This window comes from Euprymna scolopes, chromosome 20 (genome assembly GCF_053919585.1).
Source record: "Euprymna scolopes isolate OS-2025 chromosome 20, ASM5391958v1, whole genome shotgun sequence".
Taxonomy (NCBI): Eukaryota; Metazoa; Mollusca; class Cephalopoda; order Sepiida; family Sepiolidae; genus Euprymna; species Euprymna scolopes.
In genome coordinates, this window is record NC_136501.1 from 84,992,233 (window position 1) to 85,014,594 (window position 22,362).

Consider the following 22,362-nt stretch of genomic DNA (forward strand, 5'->3'; position numbering starts at 1 on the left):
GGGCCTGAAGAAAGTTTGATATAACCGACCATAGACTGGTCCCTTTTGTATCAGGTTTGAAACTGATAATACCAATGTTTTTCTGAGCTTCTGTAACATGTGTGTTTGTATTTTGCAAACATATTCCCTTAATCAGTTATTACAAGGGGTTTTTTTTTGGTTTTTTTTTTTTTTGGTTTTTTTTTTTTGGTTTTTTTTTTTTGGTTTTTTTTGCTCCAAGAGAATAAATTTGACTTTTATATTCAATGTTTCAATTTTGGGAAATGAGGATTGATGGGATTAGGGTTTGGGTTATTCGAACTACTGTTCTAGCTATGAGATTGTCATTGTTTCCAGTATTGGCCAATGTATACATGGAATGCTTAAAAGGAAATCGCATTAGGATCCACAAAACTAAAATCAGTAATGTGGCTGCGATATGTAGATCATATGTCCACACTCTGGCCTCATCAGACGATGTTCAAACATTGCTGAGCCATGTGAACTCCATCCATTTCTACAGGAAAAGGAATATAAATTGTTCTTTGTGTGTTGATAACTTGCACTGATCAGGTTATCTGTATATCAAAGACCAATTTTTTGTGGACAATATCTCAATTTCAACTTCCATCATTCATATAATGTAAAGAAAGAAATTGTTCTGTGTCGACAATATCAAGCAAAGACGGTATGTACTAACACTAATGCATATCAAGAGAAGAAATATATCATGCTCAAACAACTCTCCAAAGAATATGATACAAGCTCTGATAAACTTAGATCAAACATCAAATGATGCAACACTGGAAAACTCACTACAGTTTGTCTGTCATATATGAAAGACTTGTGTCTGAAAAAATTTAGATATTTAATCCATATGACATCTGGACAGTATTCAGTATCAACTTATCTTGTTTAAATCAGATGATTGTATTGTTGGCATTCTTAGATATTTTCTAGTTAGAATTTTTTCTAGAAAGACATTGGATACTTAGAGAAGGGATCACATGAAGATTGGTAACATCCTTAGGTCAAAATGTTGCTGTAGAACGAATTGGATCTGAACTCAGATCGTCAGTCCATGCCGTTAACTACTTAGTCACCGTCAACTTCTAGAACCAGATCAACTGAACTGCCTGAAAACATGAAACATTGAAACAACTCTCCAGAGAACATGACATAAACTCTGATAACGCTGGATCAAACAACTAAGGAGCAACACCCAAAAACTCTCTATACTCTGTTTGCCATGTATGAAGGGCTTGTGTCTGAAAAAATTCAAAGAATATGCAATCCATATGACATCCAGATAATATTCAAGATGGCCTCAACTCTCTGAAAACACCTTGTTAAAATCAAGTCTCCTCGAGAAAAAACTACATTTTGTGCAAGTCCATGTAAGTGTGAAACATGTCTAAAGGAACACCAGAAAACCATGTGTGAAGATATTGAAAATTCAACTGATGACATAGGGATGGAAAAAGGAAATAATCTATCCTTATCATGCAAAATAAAACATAGAAAAAATGGTAGAAAAATGCCTTAAAGACGCAGCACATGTGGTGGGTGACAATGACATCCTAAGTAGACTTAGTATAGAATTGAATACAATATAGGAATCAATGATTATGAATTATTAAGATTAAAAACTTCCATAAACCTTGAATATCAGCACGTGTAGAATGTCAGCACGTGTAGAATGTGGACTTCAAAACATGATGTTGCCTACTTGTCTGCATAGCTAAAGTGTATCGGTCGGCAGCTAAGCACATGGATACCAACCATCAGGGAAAGACTTGACTGATTTCTCGGGTCCACAAGTTGTTGGGTTGATCTTCTACAGTGGAATAACAATTGGTTAACCATTTTATGCTATCTTGCTTAGAACCATTATTGCTGCATTTGCCATGGTTTAGGACATCATGCAAACCAGGGAAAAAGCAAACTCAACTTGATTAGAGTGAATGCTATTACAGCAACAACAGTCACCAAACTCTAATATAACATATATACATTACGATCCACTTTAATCATTTCAAATGTATATTGTCTATAAATCCAACTGTAGCATTTTTTTTAACCAGTTTCCAAAAAAGTTGAAATGCGATTTCTCTGTTTTTTATCCTTTTTTAGAGAGCTCGCAACTTTTATAGTTTTTTTTTTTAGAGCTCAGTCTTTTCTTTTTTTCTATAGCGTCAAATGGTTCAGGGTAGCCTGACAAAGTCTCATTGACTGAAACAGATGACTGTTTGTAGCGACCATATGTAACTGTTTACCCTCGGAAAAATAATAAAATATATATATTAAAAGGTTGCAAATTGGAGAATGAGTTCCCATAAGTGACAACTTCATTTTAATATCATCATAAACACTTCTCCATTCCAGATCTAAGATGGAAGATTTATATCCAATCTGTTGGTTGAAGTTTGCTAGAAAAATGTTTGCATCATTCTATCACTCAAGAAAGCACCTGACTTCTGATGCCAATCCTCTATGAAAGAATTAGATATGGCCTTAGATGGAATACTACTAGTACATATGAAGAAGTGCATTCGTTCTTACTTAGGCAAAGTAATATTGCCTACAATCTCAGATTTATTGATTTACAATAATAAAAAAAATTGATTGAATTATGATAAAACTGCAATATGGCACAAAGTTTATTTTTCACTTGTGCCGTCACATTAACACAATTTATGATCATTTCTACAATCTAACTATATTTGGTAGAAATAAACTCCAGTTTATGCTTGTCTTATCCAAGTTTTAGTCAGTAATATTCAACAGTATTTGCTATTGAATTCTACATGGGGAAACTTTGGTGATCATCTCATCAGTAGATGTTATCCTAAATGGCCTTCACATTCATCTGATATTAACTCACCTTTGATTTTTATCTGTTGGATTATCTCAAAGATAATGTCTATCAAAATAATCTCCAGATTCTTCCTGAACTAAAGAGGGTTATCACAGCCAAAATCAAGGCAGTGCTGGGGCAGGGGGGGGGGTAGAAAATTTTGCACATCATGTCCAGGTGTGCTTATTGAACACCAATAAAACAAAGACTAAAACTAAGTAAAGTTATTTCCATTTAATTATTATATTTTTCAAAATATTTTTGTGTTAGTTCGTCATGATTTCCCAGGCATTACTTCCTCCTTTTGAAAGTTGAATATTAGGGGCAGTGTAGTAACAAAATTTCCATTAGTGGTAGACATTAAACAGAAAACATCTTTTAGTGGATAAGTCAAGCATAAACTGAAGTTTATTTGTATCAAATATAGTTGAGCTGCAGAAAGGATTGTTTTGTTTTTTAGCAATTCCATGATTGGGTGGCATTTAAGGTGAGCGTAATCATCTATACTCATATTAAAGAAAAAGAATTTAATGTTAAAGAAAGGAAAAAATCCTGCATAATTTCGCATTGGCCACACATGTAACACTTCTGTGTTGTATCATGCTCGATTTGTAACATTAGTGGCCACATCCAAATGTTTGGTTCATCAAATAGTTATGAGGACGTTTCTCCTTACAATTACACGCCCCAATTCTATAATCTTCATGAAGAATGTTGCATAAAACTAAAAAGTAGCACTTGTTTTTCTTCAGCAAATTTGTGTAGAATTTTGTGAATTGTGAAATGCGTTCTATAACAAGTCTGATCACAAATGAAAACTAAAAATGCAAAAGGATTTCGTATTGCTTTCTTTTATTGTTCATGTCCGCATTATCGTACTCTTACATCCATTTCTTTATATAACATGCGTTTTCCACTGGATCTCGCAACACACGGCCTCCTTACTACTTGGTGATAATCTTTGTTCTTTTTCATTCTTTAATGGATGATAGTATTTATCAAAAACAAGTTTTTGTTTTCATGCATTTTTTCTCTAAAAAACAAAACACAAATGTTTATTTTTCAGTTCAACTTTTAACTCATAACATGTCAAGAGATTCAGCTTTGAATTTCAAAACTGCACAAGAAGTACATTTCAATCTTAATCTATATTTTATCAGCCAATTTTGGTAATAACCTCAGCTATTTCATTATCTATTATTAGCTATTACAAATCATCATCGTTGTTGTTGTACATGCAGCATAATCATGTTGATACACCAGTTCTCGTTAGATCACCAAAGTTAAGCATCGTTAGGTCTGGTCAGTGACTAAAATGGGTGACTATACCAGTTACTACATGTGCTCTCTGCTTATCTCTACATTGTTTCTAGTCGTCCTGGACTTTTTCTTATAACCGGAATCAGGTAGTTCTGACTCTGTAAAGGAGTGGTTAGAGATTGTACAACCCTTGCTTCAATGTTCAGCACATGTCATTCATCATCCTGGGAGGATGATCAAGTAATTATTATTCCGACGGACAAACATTGAATTATTATGAGTAGCAGTATTACATTCTATGCCTTCCATATATCATCTTGTTATACACATATTAGTTGAATCTATTGATCTACATCAAAATGAAATTATTAGGTGGGTTATATGAAGAATTCCGTGGGAGGATCAATCTGATTGACATTTTAGGATTCTTCAAGAAACTATAATCATATAAAATCTATAAATACCATATCTGTTTTCTACCATTTCTCTCCAAAGAACACCAACACAATCAAATCTATGATTAAAAAGAATGATTGTTTGATTTTAAGTTGGATCAGCTTTAAATGATTCACTGAGATTTCATCTAACAAAGTTATCTTGTCAGATTTTCAAAGTCACATCCAAATATCAGCTAACAAAGCAAACTAGCCAATGTTCATTTGTTATTGTTGTGCCATGTTATTGGAAAGATAACATATTTCAATACAATTTCTTCAAAGCATTACATGGTCCAGTTTAGACAGCTGATAATATGAACCCTTTCTGAATAGTCACCTCCAAATCCGGGCAGCTAATATGTTATGTCGGTAACAAAGGAAAATTGATATTTTCTGTTAAGTTGATAATTTGTTTAAAATAGAGGCTCTATTTCATTGTATTTGTTGACTCCATTTTGTAAAATCTTGTATTTTAGTGTTTGCTGCCAATGTTTGGGATCCACTGTCGACCTCACAGACGACGAGGTTCGTTAATTTGATACAAAAGATCTCTTATGATTATCACACGGTACATGGAGAGAGCAAAAATACACAAGTAAGTCATAATTTTATCTTGTTTTCTCTCTTCCGTATGCTCTCTTTCTCCGACATTCTCTCTCTCCCCGTGCACACTTACTCTTTTTCATGCGCATTCTCTCACACATTCTCTCTCTCTCTCTCCTTGTCTTTACATCATCAACGCTTTGGTCCCTGTCTGGCATCAATTGAAATGAATGGCTCTCATCTTGGAGAGGTTCCATGTTTTGACAAACTTCTAGGCTTGACCATTACTCCTGATCTGAAATAGAACACGTACATCAAATCTGTTGCCAATGTCGCTGGGAAAATGGTGGGATCCTTCTATTGATCCAGTAGATATCTCACTGCTGATGCAATTCTCTACCTATATAAGAACCAGGTACATCCAATGCCACAGGAGCTGCTAGAAAGACTTATCTTGCCTTGACTGAGTTCAAAATAGACTTTGTAGCCTAGTGGGGGATGCCCTTTTCTCTTCGCTCCAACCTCTTTCTCACAGAAGAAATGTTGCGAGCCTGTCTCTGCTTTATCGTTATTTTCATGACAAGTGCTCATCTGAGCTTCAATCTATGGTCCCCCTCTCCCCAAACTTTCACGAGAAACAATTGTCTAGCTGAAAACACTATCAATAATTTTCCCTACTCTATCTGTGCCTAAACCTAAACGTAGATTCCATAAACAAAGCTTCTTTCTTAGAACTGCACCTGTGGAACTCTCTTCCATTTGCCTGCTTTCGGACTGACTATAATATGATCATCTTCAAGTCCAATGTAAACAAGTTTTTGATGAGCCGTTCCCCTTAAATAATCCAATTTACCAAATTTCCACTACTAACAATTACGACATTTTCCCATTGACCACTGTACACTTATTAATCCTTATCCTCGAGTGACCTCAGAGCCTTGATAAGAGGTGACTCCTTTGTAAAAAAAAAAATAAATAAAAATATAAAACACTCTTTCCCTTTTTCCTTTTCTCTCCATCGCTCCTTTGTTTTTTGGTTGGAGAGGCCCGATCCAATCAGTTGGTGGGTTCTAGTACCTATAAGTTCATCCCCAACCATATTATTCAATCTGATTCGTATAAAAATCAAAACCTTATTTTTTATTTTTACTCTCTAAATTAATACTAAAAAGGTCAATCATTTTAAAAACAAAGTATTGCCAATGCCCAAGAATAATGTTTTTTTGGTCATAATTTTTTTTTTCGAGTGATGTTTTCAAGTAATGCTTTTCCCTCTCAATGAAATTACCTTATAAGGAAAATGTTCCCACTTCCACTATAAAATTTGATTCTACAAACAATGTATTCTGGGAACAATGTTTTTTATGGTAAAAAATTTCCTTCATAGAGTAATGCTATGTATTCTAGGTATATAGAATACTTATCCTACCTATAAAATTATATTTGACAACTTTATTCGGCATTAACTAACCCATAGATGGTTGGTATGATGTAAAAAAACATTTCCTCTTTGCAACCGTGTTGTCACTTGTTGCCTCAAATTCTTGTTGTCTGTTACTTCATTACTCTTACCTATCTTCTTGCTTTCAGTTTCCTCTCCGTGTCTGTGACTGGAACCCATGCTGCTTGTTGTTATGTTGTTGTTAACCTAAATAATTATTAAACTTACAGGTATATAGACAGTTATATTAACCTAAATAATTATTAAACTTACAGGTATATAGACAGTTATATTAACCTAAATAATTATTAAACTTACAGGTATATAGACAGTTATATTAACCTAAATAATTATTAAACTTACAGGTATATAGACAGTTATATTAACCTAAATAATCATTAAACTTACAGGTATATAGACAGTTATATTAACTTAAATAATCATTAAACTTACAGGTATATAGACAGTTATATTAACCTAAATAATCATTAAAATTACAGGTATATAGACAGTTATATTAACCTAAATAATCATTAAACTTACAGGTATATAGACAGTTATATTAACTTAAATAATCATTAAACTTACAGGTATATAGACACACAGAAATCAACACTCGTTGCTGCGTGCAATTCTCAACATTGTTGTTATCGTCGTTAAGCCATTCTGTCAGTGTCTATTTGCTTGAAGTTTTCAAAATGGTTTGTCTTTCTCTCCATTCCTTTTCACTTTCATTCTTCATGACATCACATTTATGGACTTTTCCCAGGTTTACTCTCTTCTTACTCCACCTGTCGACTCTTCCGTTGGTAACAAGTTATTCTCAGTAGACTTTTTCGATTTTCTTTCTGCCACACACAGTCACTTGTTATCTTGCACTTACTGACCTGTGCTGAAATCTATTCCAGCAAAAATAATCACTTGTTATCCAACACTGATGAATAATATAAAATCTGGATTTAAATAAATGACGCTGAGACAGATTTATATATACATGTTCTTTAGAAACTCCCTCATTCTGAAGATGAAGGTATAGTATCTGTTCGAATGTCATGTAATCATCCCAAGCATTACCTTCTCTTTTGATGGGAGGTAAAGTAAAATATGTCAACAAGAAATTGTCACAATCAGCTGTTCATTAACAAACTCAATAATTACCTTTTTTATTGATCCCCCTGATTGGACCTAGTAATTCACTCCCGTTCGTCTGTTCATACTTTTCTCAATAACCATGTCTTGGATTTTTTTAAAAATTTGCGCAAACATTTGTCATGGTGAAAGTAAATTTTTGTAGGAATTTTTTAGGATCATTCTGGTTGCACCCCCACACACACACACCGAGAACATTATAGCAGTAAAAATTACCCAAAATCGTTCGTCTGTTTGTTTGTTTGTACTTTTCTCAATAACTCAAGATTCTCTTTCCAGACTTATTGTGGAGGGGCACTCTGCAGGCTCGGCTTGTTTTATATATATATACATTAACCTAACAAAAATATGCAACCACAGGAGTCAATTTTACTCATAATAATGATGGAGACTTATTTTTTATTATTTTAGTTATTTTTATGCCATATAAATGTATGATTGCAATTTAATTTTTAGTAGAAAAATGTTTCCAACTTCAAAAGAAATCTTATCATTTTCTATATTTTTTGATTTTAGTCGTTGCTCAAAGCGATCGTTCAAAGAATCAAAAAAACTCTTGACGATGATGTCTTCATGCCTCTCTATTTAAAAACGTAAGTATTGTTTTTCTTATATTCAATTCTTTTCTATTTTAAAAGTTGCAATTTTTGAGATGATTGATTAATTGGATTATTATTTTCATTGTGTTTGTCATTTTCACAATGTTTTGGGCAATCTAACCTCAGGCCTTCTTCAGCTGCATCTTACCAAGCTTTTTGTCCCTATGTGGCATACACCTTGAATGAGTTCAGTTGTCTTCCTCCAAAGGAGGAAGTTTCTAGAGAGTATTAAATTCACACATAGTCTTCAGTCTCATGTGTATCCTGCTTGGAAATTTTTTGTCAACCTCTGAAACCTAGATATGGTGCAGTGAATAAAGGCATTGATTGAACAATCAGTTCTAAGTGATCTTCTTCTGAAGGTTCAAGGTTAAAAAAAAAAAAACTACTTAATACTTAAACCCCCTCCTCCTCCAAGATTGACTAATAGGTTACATTCATAATGCCATATAGATTCTAGAGTTTGACTTAAAGATTCCCAAGTTTGAAAAGAGACATCTGAAAAAGGTTGGAGGTTGTGAAATTGAAATTCAAAAGGAGAATAATATTTGTAATCCTTAATTTTATGTGATCCTTATTGTCATCTGATCGGTTCTAACACTGTCAAGATCAGCAGGAACCATAAATAAAATTGACTATACAAGGTGTATGATGTATTTGTGGAGAAATTTATTCATACACAAAACATTTTTGAGGATGAGAATACATTAAATTGTTTTGTATTTTTAAGTTCACTTCAATTCTGATAATGGCTTTTATATGACCTATGAATTGCTTTTCCCATTGCCTTTTCTCACATGAAATATCTTTTATTCATAGGATTTATATCTGATGTTTTTATGGAGAACATTTCAGATTGTTTTTCTGACACATAGTTTTCTTCTGCAATCGAGATCATGAATCTTCTAGGTTTACCACCAATGGTGTGCTGTACTTACCAAATAAATTCAGGTGTTCTGATGCTATCAAGTTTGTCTAGGATATCCTGCCATCTTAAGCTTTTAACTCTTTGCAAACTTGTCTATGAAAGTTGAAGTGACTTTTAAAAATGGATTCATAGTTTGCATGACCATGAGATGTTAGCTCCAAACACAAATTGTTTTTTTTTTCTTTAATCTAATATGATAGTGATTTTGTTCATCTATTATGTCACAAATTTTTTTGACATAAATTGTGGAATTTGTTTTATGTTAAAATATCAAAGATTTTAATTACTTTTTAGAAATTAAAAATATTATATTAATAAATTCCCAACAAATAAAACAGATGCCAAGACTGAAAATTGAAACCAAAACCTTGAGCTCCTCAGTCTAAGGTTCTACCAGCTTAGCTCTTTGGACTTATAAATAGAATTTAAAACATTATCATGATAAAATAATTATAGCTTTTGTATGACACAATTGATTTATGATTCACATCATCTTTCAAAGCATGAATTTAAACATAAACGATAAAAAAAAAAGTAAATGAATAAATAGGTAAACATTATGAATAAATTATTTTAATTATCCAATACAATTTATTTTGCTTTAACTATATATTGAACATTAAAAATAATCTAATGTTCAATATATACAAGAATTTGGCCGTGTTAAATGAATGCACACTTTTCTGTTTTCAGAATTCTTGAAAATCGGTCTAGTGGACCTGCTGTATTTTTTCATCGTCAATCTTGGAGTTGTATAAAAGTAAGTTTTCTTTCTTACATATTAAAAAAATTCTTCCATTTCAATTATAAGCAATTAGAAGCTATATGCTCATGAGATAATTTTTAAGAGAGAGACAATATATATCATGAAAGTTATAGAAATAATAATCCAATGTAATGAAAAAAGCGATAATTATATATTCATTAACATTCATTAACGTTTTATCATTTTTAAGACTTTCTCAAGTCAATATTTCAAAATATGTGGTAGATCTATGATGTGAAAAGAATTTTTTTTAAACAAAACGTAGACACTAGAATTCAAAATATGTGGTGTATTTATGATCTGAAAAGAATAGGAATTTAAATATGTAATGTGTTTATGAAGTGGAATGAATGATTTTTTGTTATTAATGTTATGTACAAAGTTTTATTGGGAACATGTAAATAGCCACATGTTAAATTATAATGTCTGTCATTAAAAAAAGGCTTTCTTTTCACATCACAAATGCACCAAATATTTTCAAATATTGACTTTTATGATTTTTTTCATTTAAATCAATCATCTTGAAAAAGTTTTGAAAAAAAAAACAAAACGTTGATGAATATATAATCAATCTTTGTGAGTTTCTTGTTCCATTTGTTTTTTGTGAATGCTTTCAATTTGATTAATCACATCATCGTAAAGTCGTGTTTTGGTCTATTTACAACCTTATCCTTAATGTTTAGTTTTTGAACAACTAGTAATTTACAATTTTGAAAAGTGCATGTGTGCAGAGAAGATGTTTCATATGGATATGATTATCTATTAAGCATGTGCACAATTCAAAAGATGATTGCATAACGACTAAGTCAATCTATTGTAAATAATTTATAATATTACTATACAAGATAATTACTATTATAAATATATTATTTATTACAATAGAAAAATGCGAGCATGAAAAGTAATAAGGTTAAGCTTAAACATGGAAAAGTAAAGGACTAGTTGTTAAAACTGGAAAAGAAATGGACAAGATAGTCTAGTAAAAAAATATAATAAATTTATAACTTAAAATATTGCAGCATTAAGAATTGATTATATAATGTTATAAATTGAATTTTAAAAAAAATTCTTAATGTTGCAATATTTTAAGTTATAAATTTATTATATTTTTTACTAGAATGTCTTGTCCATTTAACAACTAGTCCTTTACTTTTGTTTAAGCTTAACCATATTACTTTTCATGCTCACATTTTTCTATTGTAATCCATGATTTTTCCAGGCTCCAGTAAATTTACTTGTTCTTTGTTTGATTTCAATCTTATTTTTTTGCCCCATAAACACATATGTAATAACAATGTACGGCACTCGTCTGCTTTCAATAAAATCACCCAGTTATCTCCCTTTCATGCTTTCATTAGTGAATTAGTAGCAACAGTAGTTGCTATGGAAACCGGTCATAAAAACGTCACTCACCTCCTTACATATTTTTACGATTTTGAACACCAGAAAATTCATCATAACTTTTGTTTTACTGAACAAAAGTTGAAAAATTTTCTTTTCACAATATAGCTGAGAAGGTGATCTATAAACTGTAATAATTGTTTGAAATTTGGTCGAAAAATGAGTGAGCAGTGAAGCTTTAAAACAGTTTTAAATTACTAAAACTGCCACTTAACCATATATTCAAATACTACCATGTTTGAATGATAATATTACTATACAAGACAATTTAAAAGTGTTGCGAGTAGTTTTATTAACATTGATTATGCAATGTCTGTTTTTTATGTAACGTGTTTAAGAATTTTTTAACTTATGATATGCATTAGGATTTGTTTTAACTAGGATATGCCTATAATAAGACGGTTGGGAACAGTCATGTTTTCTTAGCTGTTGGCAAATGGAGTTACTGATGAAGGGATGTAAGGTTAAACTTTGTGATAATGAAACTGATTTAACAATTAGTTTTATTATTGTCAAAGATACATTTTCGCATGCGACATCTCGAATGATAAAACTAATTGTGGCATCAGTTTAAATGCCACAACGCTTGGATCATTGGAAAAATTGAACAAATAATCAAGCAAAATATTAATAATGTTTGTCTCAATGAAAATATGCTGCATAAATGCACTCACAATATTCATATATGAAACGCATCAAATATTTTCCAATATTGTAGTTTATTTTTTAAATCAATTATATAGAGAATGTCTTGAAATATTGACGAAAAGTTAATGAATAATTCTGTTTTTTTCCTTATTTTCTATGTATGTATATACATACATACATATATATGAGGACCGTTCAATAAGTAATGTTCTGATCCACTTATCATAGCAGTAGCACTGCTATTTTAGCACTTGCCACAGTTATTAATCTTTCTTTACATAGAAACTACCCAGGATTATGCATTTCTCCCGTTATTTAATGAATCTCTGGAGACCGTTTTTCTATAACATCCCAGGTTAGTCCTCCAACTATACCGTGACATTGAAAATCACGACTGCATTATCTGAGAAATACTTAAAAAAAAAAAAAAAAGAAAAAAAAGGGTTTAACTTTACAAAACTAACTTATTCTTCAAGGTTCAACTCTGTGAAATGTTATTGTAATGTATTGAAACGTTTTATTCAGCTAAAGAGATTTTTATTTTCATGAAAATATTACTCCTTCCAATCCACCTTTTCTCTTCAGTTGTTGGGGAACATTCTTAGTTGGCACCGAATCCTTGCAACAAAAATGCTTCACACTTTAGCATTGGAAGGTTTGCTAAACAGATATATTCTCCTCGGTCTCCAGACGTCTCCACTCAATAATGAAGCCCTCCAAAAATGTACAGTGGTAAGTTTATGCATTTTTTAAATTCTTTTCTTTGAACAAGAGATTTTGTTAGTTTGATCATATTAAAAGATTGTGTGAGAGTACTATTAAGTATATTTGGATGGTGAGATTTTTGAAGTTGTCCAGAAGTTTCGTTACTATTGAAGTATCGGAAGGAGCTAATCCTGGTGTGATAGGAATCAAGAATGGATGGGGTAAGTTCAGGAAATTCTGCCATTGTTAAATAGTAGAGCATTACTGTTAGCGACCAAGGGAATAATCTATCAGGCATATGTATGCACTGTGATTATGTATGGAGTGAAACCTGATTAATAAGGCTTGCAGACATGCATTGTATGGAGAGAAATGATCTGATGGATGATATAAGTTTTAAAGATTGACTTAGATATGATGACTTCATAGAAAGATTAAATCCGCACAGTATAGATATGTGCAGACTTTTATTGGTTTGGTCACATTGAAAGAATGGATGAGAGTTTTTGATTTTGTAGATGTAGAACAGTTGAGGTGGCAGTGGAAAGCTGAGGAAAACGTGATTAGATTGATTTGAGAGAAAGAGGGATAAATAAAGACTTGGCCAGAGATTGATTTGTTTAGAAGTCAATTTCTAAAAGCTGTTCCACACATTCCAGCATGTAAAACCGTTGTTAAACAGAGTATGATAACTACAAGAAAGCTTTACGTAATGATAAAAGTGTTTCGGGTTTTGTGGGAATTCTGTGATTTTAGCAGATTGGAGATGTAAGTGAATGATTTAAATTGAAAGAGAAAAACTGAATAAAATGAAGAACATCAAGGAGACTGCCATAAAATCAACTTTTCATCTTGAAAAAAGATGAAAAAGAAAATGAAGCCACAAAAACATACTGTAAGAAGTATACTAGTTTCTCCTGCTTAGATAAGGTCCAGAAAAGTATCTCAAATCTAATAGATCCTTACTATGAACCAAGTTCCAACCTCTCTCCCATCACCACAATGCTGCATCCCTGTATCTGTTTTACCAGTACATTCATAGTCCTTGTGTCTCCTCGATATACATCCGACTAATCCGATAAGCAGCAAAATCACTGTTGAAATCTCTAAATGCTAGAAAGCCTTCTACTCTAATAGTTTTTCCCTCAGACTGCTAGATTTTGGAATTCCCTCCCTGTTTCCTGCTTCCCTAACTATACTAAGATGCAGAAGTTTAAATGTAATGCAAACGGACATCTTGCTGCTTAACTTGTAAACATGATTCCAAATAGTAGCCTCTTACATCCAAACGGCAATACACCCGAGATGAAAAAAAGTGAATCCTGCACATACAAATATATAAATTAATATTAATATATTTAACTTCATAAAGATGAGAGTAAATGTGTGTCAATCATTGTGGAGTTTGATATAGAATATTCTTAATGCTAAATAGAATTTATTTCTTTTTCATTTCCTATGGTTGTCATGACAATCACATTGATTGGAGTGTTTGCATCTTTACAATCAAGGTTCAAACATATATGTACGTCGATATTAAAATAATATCTGCTGTTGCTCAACAGTGGAACACATCACTCAATAAGTTTCAGGCCTAACTAATAAACCAACTTTCATGTAAGATTCAACCTTATTCATCAGCATAGTCTCTTCCTAGGTTGATACAATGATCCCAACACTTCCCTAACAGTTTAATACATTTTTTATAAAAGGATCTGTCTTTGGCCTCAAAATAAGCCTCAGTTTCTGATATCTTTTCTTCAGCCAAATTGCTGGAGGATTCTTTTGATGTGTGCAAACATCCAGTAGTCACTCTTGGCCAGATCCGAAAAATAAGGTGGATCAGAGAACAGTTTGAAATACAATTCATGTAGTTTTGCCATCGTTGAAAACGAATTGTGATACAATGCATGGTGAAAGAGCACTTTTTCGTCTTCATTTGTGGCTGTTTTATGGCAATTTTTTTTCTTCAAATGCACCAATAATATATATATGTGTGTGTGTATATATATATTATATTTACTATTGATGTATTTTTTTTATATCTTTGTTCCATAAAAATGGAAATAATCCTGTAATGACCAATATAAAGTTACATACAAGTTTTTTGTTTGTTTTTTATCAGGGTTTACACTGATTTGTGAAGAAAGGTTAATCTTTGATGGCTTTCTAAATTGTAGCATTTTTTTTATTATTTTTTTTTTTAGATTGTCTCAACGTTTCCTAAACATTGGTTTCTTGATCTGGAAGAAGATAAAACAATTCCGCTTCTTGAAAACCTTTGTCGTTTTTTGATGTTTGCTGCAGACAACCTTTGGAAGAATAAAAGTGCTGCAAAAGATGGTGAAAAAGAAACAAAGTCAGTAAAAAAATTTTATTTTTTTATTTAATGTATAAAGTTATTTTGTCAGATTTTAGAATTTGAACCTAAATGGCATTGCATCTGGCACATCGATATTTGATTCTGTCTTTCACTTCAGTTTAAGAAAAAATTATTGATGTTAGGAAAATTGCTAATGGTGACAATTCAAATAATGTAAGGGAGGTAAATCTTTGCAACCTTAAATATGAATTATATCCTTAAAATCAGTTGAGTTTATCATTGAGCCTTTATATATATATATATATATATATATATATATATATATATATATATATATATATCTTCTCTTCTATATGAATAACATTTTGTGGCTATTGCATTGTTTCTGTGTTCCTTTCCCACATGTGATTTGCACATTGTTTTTTTTTATTTTACTTTAATCTAAATTTTAATGAAGTAATTATGGAAATAATTTAAAAATATTTTATATATATATAAATTTTAAACTGTAACCAAAAACGCTTTGATAAAAAGGAAACCGACGATTTTGAAAATGCTGTTACGAGGTGCCTTAAATAAGTTTCCAGACATTTTTCTACAAGCATTTAAAATTGTCATAGATTCTTGAAAATTCAGTATGTTATTGCTATACATCTTATGAGATGACTGACCAATTTTTATGATTTCAGGTTCAAATGAACAGCTACAGCAGGAATTGGAATACACCCTACTAAAGCCTGATTGTCACAACTGGTGAATTTCAAAAATGCAATCTGGATATGAGCACACTTTAGAAGAACGATATGCAATAAAATTCTGTTTTAAACTTGGAATAAATGCCACAGAAACGTATGGAATGCTTCAGACTGCTTTTGGACCATCTTGCATGAATCGAGCATCAGTTTTTGAGTGGCATAAGAGATTCAAGGAAGTCTGTGAGGGATGATGAGAGGTGTGGGAGGAGTAAGAAAGTCAGAACACCAGAGTTGATTGGCAAAATAAAGAATTTCATGAATAAGGACCGTCGTGTGTCTATAAGACAATAAGTGCACAGTTTGCTGTCAGTGTGGGAACTGTACACATAATTATTTGTGAGGAACTGAAAATGTGAAAGATTTGCACGAATGCAACAGTCCACAATTCCATCTTTATCACCGACTATTTAACCAAGACCTTGCTCCCTGTGAGTTTTGGTTATTCCCTAATCTCAAAGAAAAACCTTAGAGGCTTTCTTTATGAGACAATTGAAGAGATGAAAGAAGCTGTGACAAGGATCATTGACATGCTCACACAAGAGGATTTCTAGGGAGCCTTCTCGAGATTGTTGGAATGGTACAAGTGCATTGCAGCTGGAGGAGCTTACTTCGAAAGGGACTCGAGTTTCATGTGTGTACTATCAATAATAGTTGTGTACTATCAATAATAGTTGTGTACTATCAATAATAGTTGTGTACTATCAATAATAGTTGTGTACTATCAATAATAGTTGTGTACTATCAATAATAGTTGTGTACTATCAATAATAGTTGTGTACTATCAATAATAATGCCCATACGAAAAAAATCTGGATACTTATTGAAGGTACCTCGTACCTATTTTGTGTCAAGTGTTTTCGTTTTTTGGGTTTTTTTGAGTGTGGGGCAAAATTTATTTTCACCATATTTGTAAACTGGTTTTTATAATTAGAAATTTTTCTTTTCTTTTTTTATTATAAAGTTTATAATTGGAATTTTTTGTTTTTGTTTGAACATATATATTTGAAATAATTTATTTAAAAAATATTTAAGTGGTTTATTATTTTTATAATTGGAATGTTTACAAATTTCACCAAAATCTAAGTGATCGAAAATGATAAGGCACATTTTTTTTCCTTTTTTTTTTTTTTAATTTCCAATTTTCCAACTAGAGGCCATACTATTTCTCTTTTACCAACATTTTATACTAAAATTACATTGATGAATCCTGAGCAATACCGGATAGGAACAACTTGTTTCAAAATAAAAAATCAAAAGGAATAATACTTTACAAAAAGAAGAGAATGCAAAATTTATAAAATTTAATTAAAAAATAGTTGGGTTTTTTTTTTGTTTTTTCTTGTAGAAAAAAAGATTCCCTGTGGTGCATCTGTTAAAAACTAACAATGTAGAATGATTAACATTTTTCTTTTTCTTTATTTTTTTCAAAAACATTAAAATTTTAATAGAAATGTTTAATGAAATTTTAATAAATCAATGTTATTCCACATTTTTCTATGAAATTTTATTCAAATGGTTTGTTACTTTTAAAAACAAGTGTCTCTCCTTTAACCACCAATGCTCAGATCCTTGAAAAAGCCTCTTATTTTTTATAAGTTCTCAGAACTGACTTTCAATCTAGATCACAAATGAAAAACATATCCAGTCATTCCATCAAGCAAAGTTTAAAAAAGAAAAAAATAGTGATAATTTTTTGTTATCTTAAGATATGTTTTGCTTGAGTTGAAATGAATGGTTCTCTCTTTGAGAAAATTTCTTGTTTTGATTATTCTGTTGCTAAGGTTGCTGGAAAAATGGTTGGATCATTTTACTGTTCCAAAGTCTCTCATTTCTGTTGCAATTCTCTATCTATAAAATAAATAGATGATATATTAAAAAATATCTATATGAAAATAAAAAGAAAACCAAAAAACATCCCGTTTAAAAATTATAAAATAAACAGCATGAGACATACACTACATAATGTCTTACCAGCAATCCTCTTGTTTCATAAATTTAGGTTTCAAAAAACTTACAATTGCTTAATGGATCTAATTTAAAATTTTAGTCATAAATAATTTAGCGTTTTGCTTGATAATTTTATTGACTTTATAATTTTGGGGGGAAATTTACTTTCAACTAAAACCAAAAATAAGAAACCTCGAAGTGTAGTTTACCCACCCTCCCATTTTCAAACATGACAACTTATATACCTGACAATGGTTGAAGATTACATTGACCAAAACGTGAAGATAACACTCAAGATGGGAAGTCCAGTTAATTTTTTCTATTATGTCAAAATTTTCATTTTCAAACAATAAAAATGCTCTATATAAAATTACTAATAATTTCAGAATATTTCAAAGAAATAAATCAAATCTAAAAAAAAAAATATCGGACTGCATTTTTTTTTTTTTGTAAGGAGTTGCAAACTTGAAGTGAATTGTTTCAATAAGCTGGGTATCTCATGATTTTAGAACATTGCATCAACATTTGCCAGAATTTGACAAACAGTTTAAAAATGTCTGAAATCCACTGGCTATGCCTAGAAAATTGCAAAATTTCCAGGAAAAATACCAAAATATTTCCACATATATTTAAAAATATATATGCACATAGATTAATAATTATGAAAAATTGAGTTTTACTAAAAATGTATTACCAAAATTATGCCCAGTCAATGTACTACTGACTGGTTTCAAGTTTAATTTAAAAAAACAAACAAAAATAAGCAATAGTCGATAATAATGATAAGGATTTCTTCTACTTTTTACAAAGATTTTTTTAATATTACATTGTTATTGTGTTACAAATTTCAAATTTTAAAGAAAAAAGTCACTTGTAAAATTTAATTTGCCAAAAAAAAAACTCTCAGCTGAAAGTTGTGACTGTGACTAAATACGTTTTTATTTCAATAATAAAAAAATATACTTGTTTATTATTTTTTTTACAAAGATTAAAAAAATTTTAAAATGTGTCACAATGGATCGAAAAAAAAGTTTCAGTTTTTAAGGATTTGCCAAAAATAATCTTGACTGTGACTCGTTTTATTGTTTATCTTAATATTTTTTGCGCTAATGGACTCGGTAGACTGCCTGTTTAAGAGGAAATATTTAATAAAAATCGGAAGTTTTCTTTAGTAAATATTTTTTTAGGTATTTACCAAAAATAACTTCTCAAAACTTTTGTTTAAATTTGTTTTACTGTTTATTACAAGATTGTTTTACAATATTTTACGCTGACAGATCTAGTTGATCGGCTGTGTTGAAGTTGCTTTAATCAGCAGCAGCAATGGTTCCTGAATTATGACAATTCTAACCTGCATTTAACCATTTTCAGATAATTTTTGGCCAAGTTAGTTAAAAGTGTTTTTGTAGAATGCTGCCATCTAAAAGAAATTTGGGAAAATTCAGCTTTTAAGAAATTCTTTTCATGACGTAAAAAATTCAATGAAATTATGACAGGCATTCAATGAGGTGATAACTTTTAACCAAGATATATATAAAGATTTTTTATTTTTTTTTAGTACTATTTATTATGAGCGCACCAATGTAAAGCTATAATTGACATGATCTCTCCATTGTTTTTAATAGCATATTTGCATTTATTAAAGTTAACGTTTCATAAATTTTTATTTTTTTGTTTGTTTTCTTTCAGGGAACAGATCCGTTTGATTGGCAAACTGTTGATAAACATCCATGCTTATGACCACGCAAATCAACTATCGGAATTGTACAGCCTCAAGATATGAACCTCCATTTGTCCATTAATGACATTTTTGTTATTAAAAGAAAAGGTCGAAAGCGAGAAAAATGCGGTTGTTACTTACAAAACTAGTTCTGCTATTTTGCAAAGCTAGTATGCTTGTAAACGAGACTGTTCTCCACTAATCGACAGAGTTTGGTTTCATGCCTGCACATTTACACCGTTTTTCAGGGTTTCACCTATGACCCTGAAATTTTACAGAACTCAAAGTTGCCATTTGTTTCACTTTTTATTTTATTTTTAAAGTCTACAGATGTGTCACCCACTACCCATTTTTTTTCTTTCACAAAAATCTTTGGATTACTATGTCAATTCATTGCTATGTCCTTAGATTATGAAAACAAAATTTTAACTTAGTCATAAGTTTTGGTAAGAAGGGCAGCAGTCACTTTGCTATATAAGTTTAACTGCTAAAAATTCTGAAAGGGCTTTTGTAAACTCATCAGTTAAAGATTAGTTTAAAAATCCAGCAGTAGATGTGGGCGGAAGATATTTTGTTTCAAATTTGTGTAAAAATGTTGAACAAGTAATTAAAAAAATAAAAAATTATGATCTGAAAATTGGTGCTCAATCAATAATATTCTTAATGATTAAAAAGATAATAAATTTTTTTTTTTTTTTAATGAGTTGGAGCTAGCTGGTGTATCAACATTTTCTACCTTCTCTCACGGTGATGAAAATGTATTAGAATATGAGTAGTGTTTTATGAAAGTTAATTGTTACGACTGACATATGCTACAAAGTTGAATCGATTGTGTACGTGATTAAATGGTTTTTGTTTTCTTCAATACACAATTGGCCACAAATCTTTTATTTGAAAAAGAAAATTTTCTCTTCTGCTCTTCCTTAAAATGTTTTGCATAAATTTTGGACTAATTAGTGTTACTATTTATTGCCTTGATCATGTTGCATCCAACCTTATTTTGGCATAATGTTTATCTGCAGTGTTGCATGACTGACTGTTCATGAATTAAAAAATGAACGTCTAACTAATCAGTTTATCATGATGTAGCAAACACGAGCATCATATACACAACAACATAGAATACATCACCATCGATGATGTATATATGCCTAATTTGATTCAAATGACAAGGTTAAGTGTGACATAGTTTACAAGGTGAGAATGATAGTCCAAATAAAAACAATAACTCCACATCTCAAAATTTCAGACAAAAAATATATATCCTAAACCAACATTTTATTTTCATTATATCTAGAAGCTATTAATGTGAATATTTGCAAAATATCAACAATGATATCAAATTTATTTTGATAGCTCAATTATACAACAAATTAAGACTATTCAAAGTTTGTTGGAAATTAGGAAATTTGGCATCTTGTATGCTATTGGTTCAGAAGCCAAACTTTGTAGTATATAACTGAAAATGAAAGCTTTAAACAAATGTACAATTCTTCCAAGCGTAGTGATGGCATCTTGTTGCAAATGAAAACTAATTATAGAAAAAATACTTGATAGATGAAACCAATTTAAACGTTGAACAAAATTGCAAAAGTAAAACGAAAACATAACTTTGATTATATAAAATTCATTTTAACAGTTAACACATTGAATCTTTGATTCACAGCACATTAGAGATGAAACTCTTCTTTTAAACCAAACCAATAAAAAAAAAACTCAATTTGAACCATATAAAAACTAGACGGAAACACAATTTGATAATAGGGCAAAAATGTTAGTATTTCATTTACTAAAGTTTTCATCTTTTAATGTTTTTTGTGAAAACCAACTCAAAACATAATCATATAATTAGACATAATAACAGATGGTCCTTCCTTTTAAAATGTACAATTTTGTGTTTCTCTATGTAACGTTCAAAGATTACATCATCCAAAACATGGGACTAGTAATCTGAATAATTAAAATTATTAATCCTCATCTAAGAAAATTCCAAACAGTTAATGTTATTAAAAAGTTCAAAAATATAAAAAACAATCAGATGACAAAAACGTATTGAAAGTAGCCATGTTGAATGGCAGGAGTCTTTAAGTGATTTATATTTATAAAGTTATCTGATTGAATTTTCCAAGTCAGAACTAAATAACCTTTAAACTGACGAATTAAACCAAATTAAACTAATAAATTTTCATTTGTTATTGTTGTGCTATGTCATTGACAATATAATAACTATAATATATTTTGATTTTTCAAGCTAGCATAATCTGGTTAAAATGTTTCACATATATGTAAAACATTTTAACTAATTAGCAAAAAAAAAAATTAAATTCTGCAAGAGAACAACTAATTTTTTATTGAAGAATATAAATAAAATAAATATAAATAAGATAAATATAAATAAAATAAATATAAATAAGATAAAAATAAATAAAATAAAAAATAAATAAAATAAATATAAATAAAATTTTATTTCTTTTTCGATACTTGTACAGTTTAATCAAGATATTAAAAAATGAAAATATTGAAAAAAAAGGTTATATTGTACGTATCCGTTTTGGATTGAAAGATCTCCGGAAAAAAAATATTCACTTAATTTGATTGAGTAGGTTTTTTTTTGGTTTTTTTTACAGCAGTCACACACTTTTTTATGACAGCGCGTTGAAGTCAGCCACCTTTGAATTTTTTTTAATACTCCACGGGTAGATAACTCAGTTTAAAGCGCCGACACTCCCTCCCCATCTTTAATACTAGCTTTTCTTCCTAAAGATCGAACCTTTTTGCATAACAAAATTGTTTTTTCACTGTAAAAAAAACCCAAAAAAACTACTTAATGAAATTAAATGAATTTTTTTTTGGGGGGGGGGGGTCTTCAGTTCATAACCGATACGTACAATATAACCTTTTTCC

General features: G+C 30.5%; 1 protein-coding gene across 1 annotated transcript in view; it reads left to right on the top strand.

Moving 5' to 3' along the window:
* LOC145241510 (PAX3- and PAX7-binding protein 1-like) overlaps positions 1-20,942 on the top strand; it is an 85,064-nt gene extending 64,122 nt beyond the window's left edge. Inside the window, exons 14-19 of the mRNA XM_080104548.1 lie at positions 5,010-5,128; positions 8,183-8,259; positions 9,887-9,953; positions 12,594-12,740; positions 14,921-15,072; positions 19,428-20,942. Coding sequence (XP_079960674.1) covers positions 5,010-5,128; positions 8,183-8,259; positions 9,887-9,953; positions 12,594-12,740; positions 14,921-15,072; positions 19,428-19,521 — 656 coding nt within the window. The 3' untranslated portion in view covers positions 19,522-20,942. The remainder of the gene's footprint in view (positions 1-5,009; positions 5,129-8,182; positions 8,260-9,886; positions 9,954-12,593; positions 12,741-14,920; positions 15,073-19,427) is intronic.
* Positions 20,943-22,362: the final 1,420 nt, after the last annotated feature.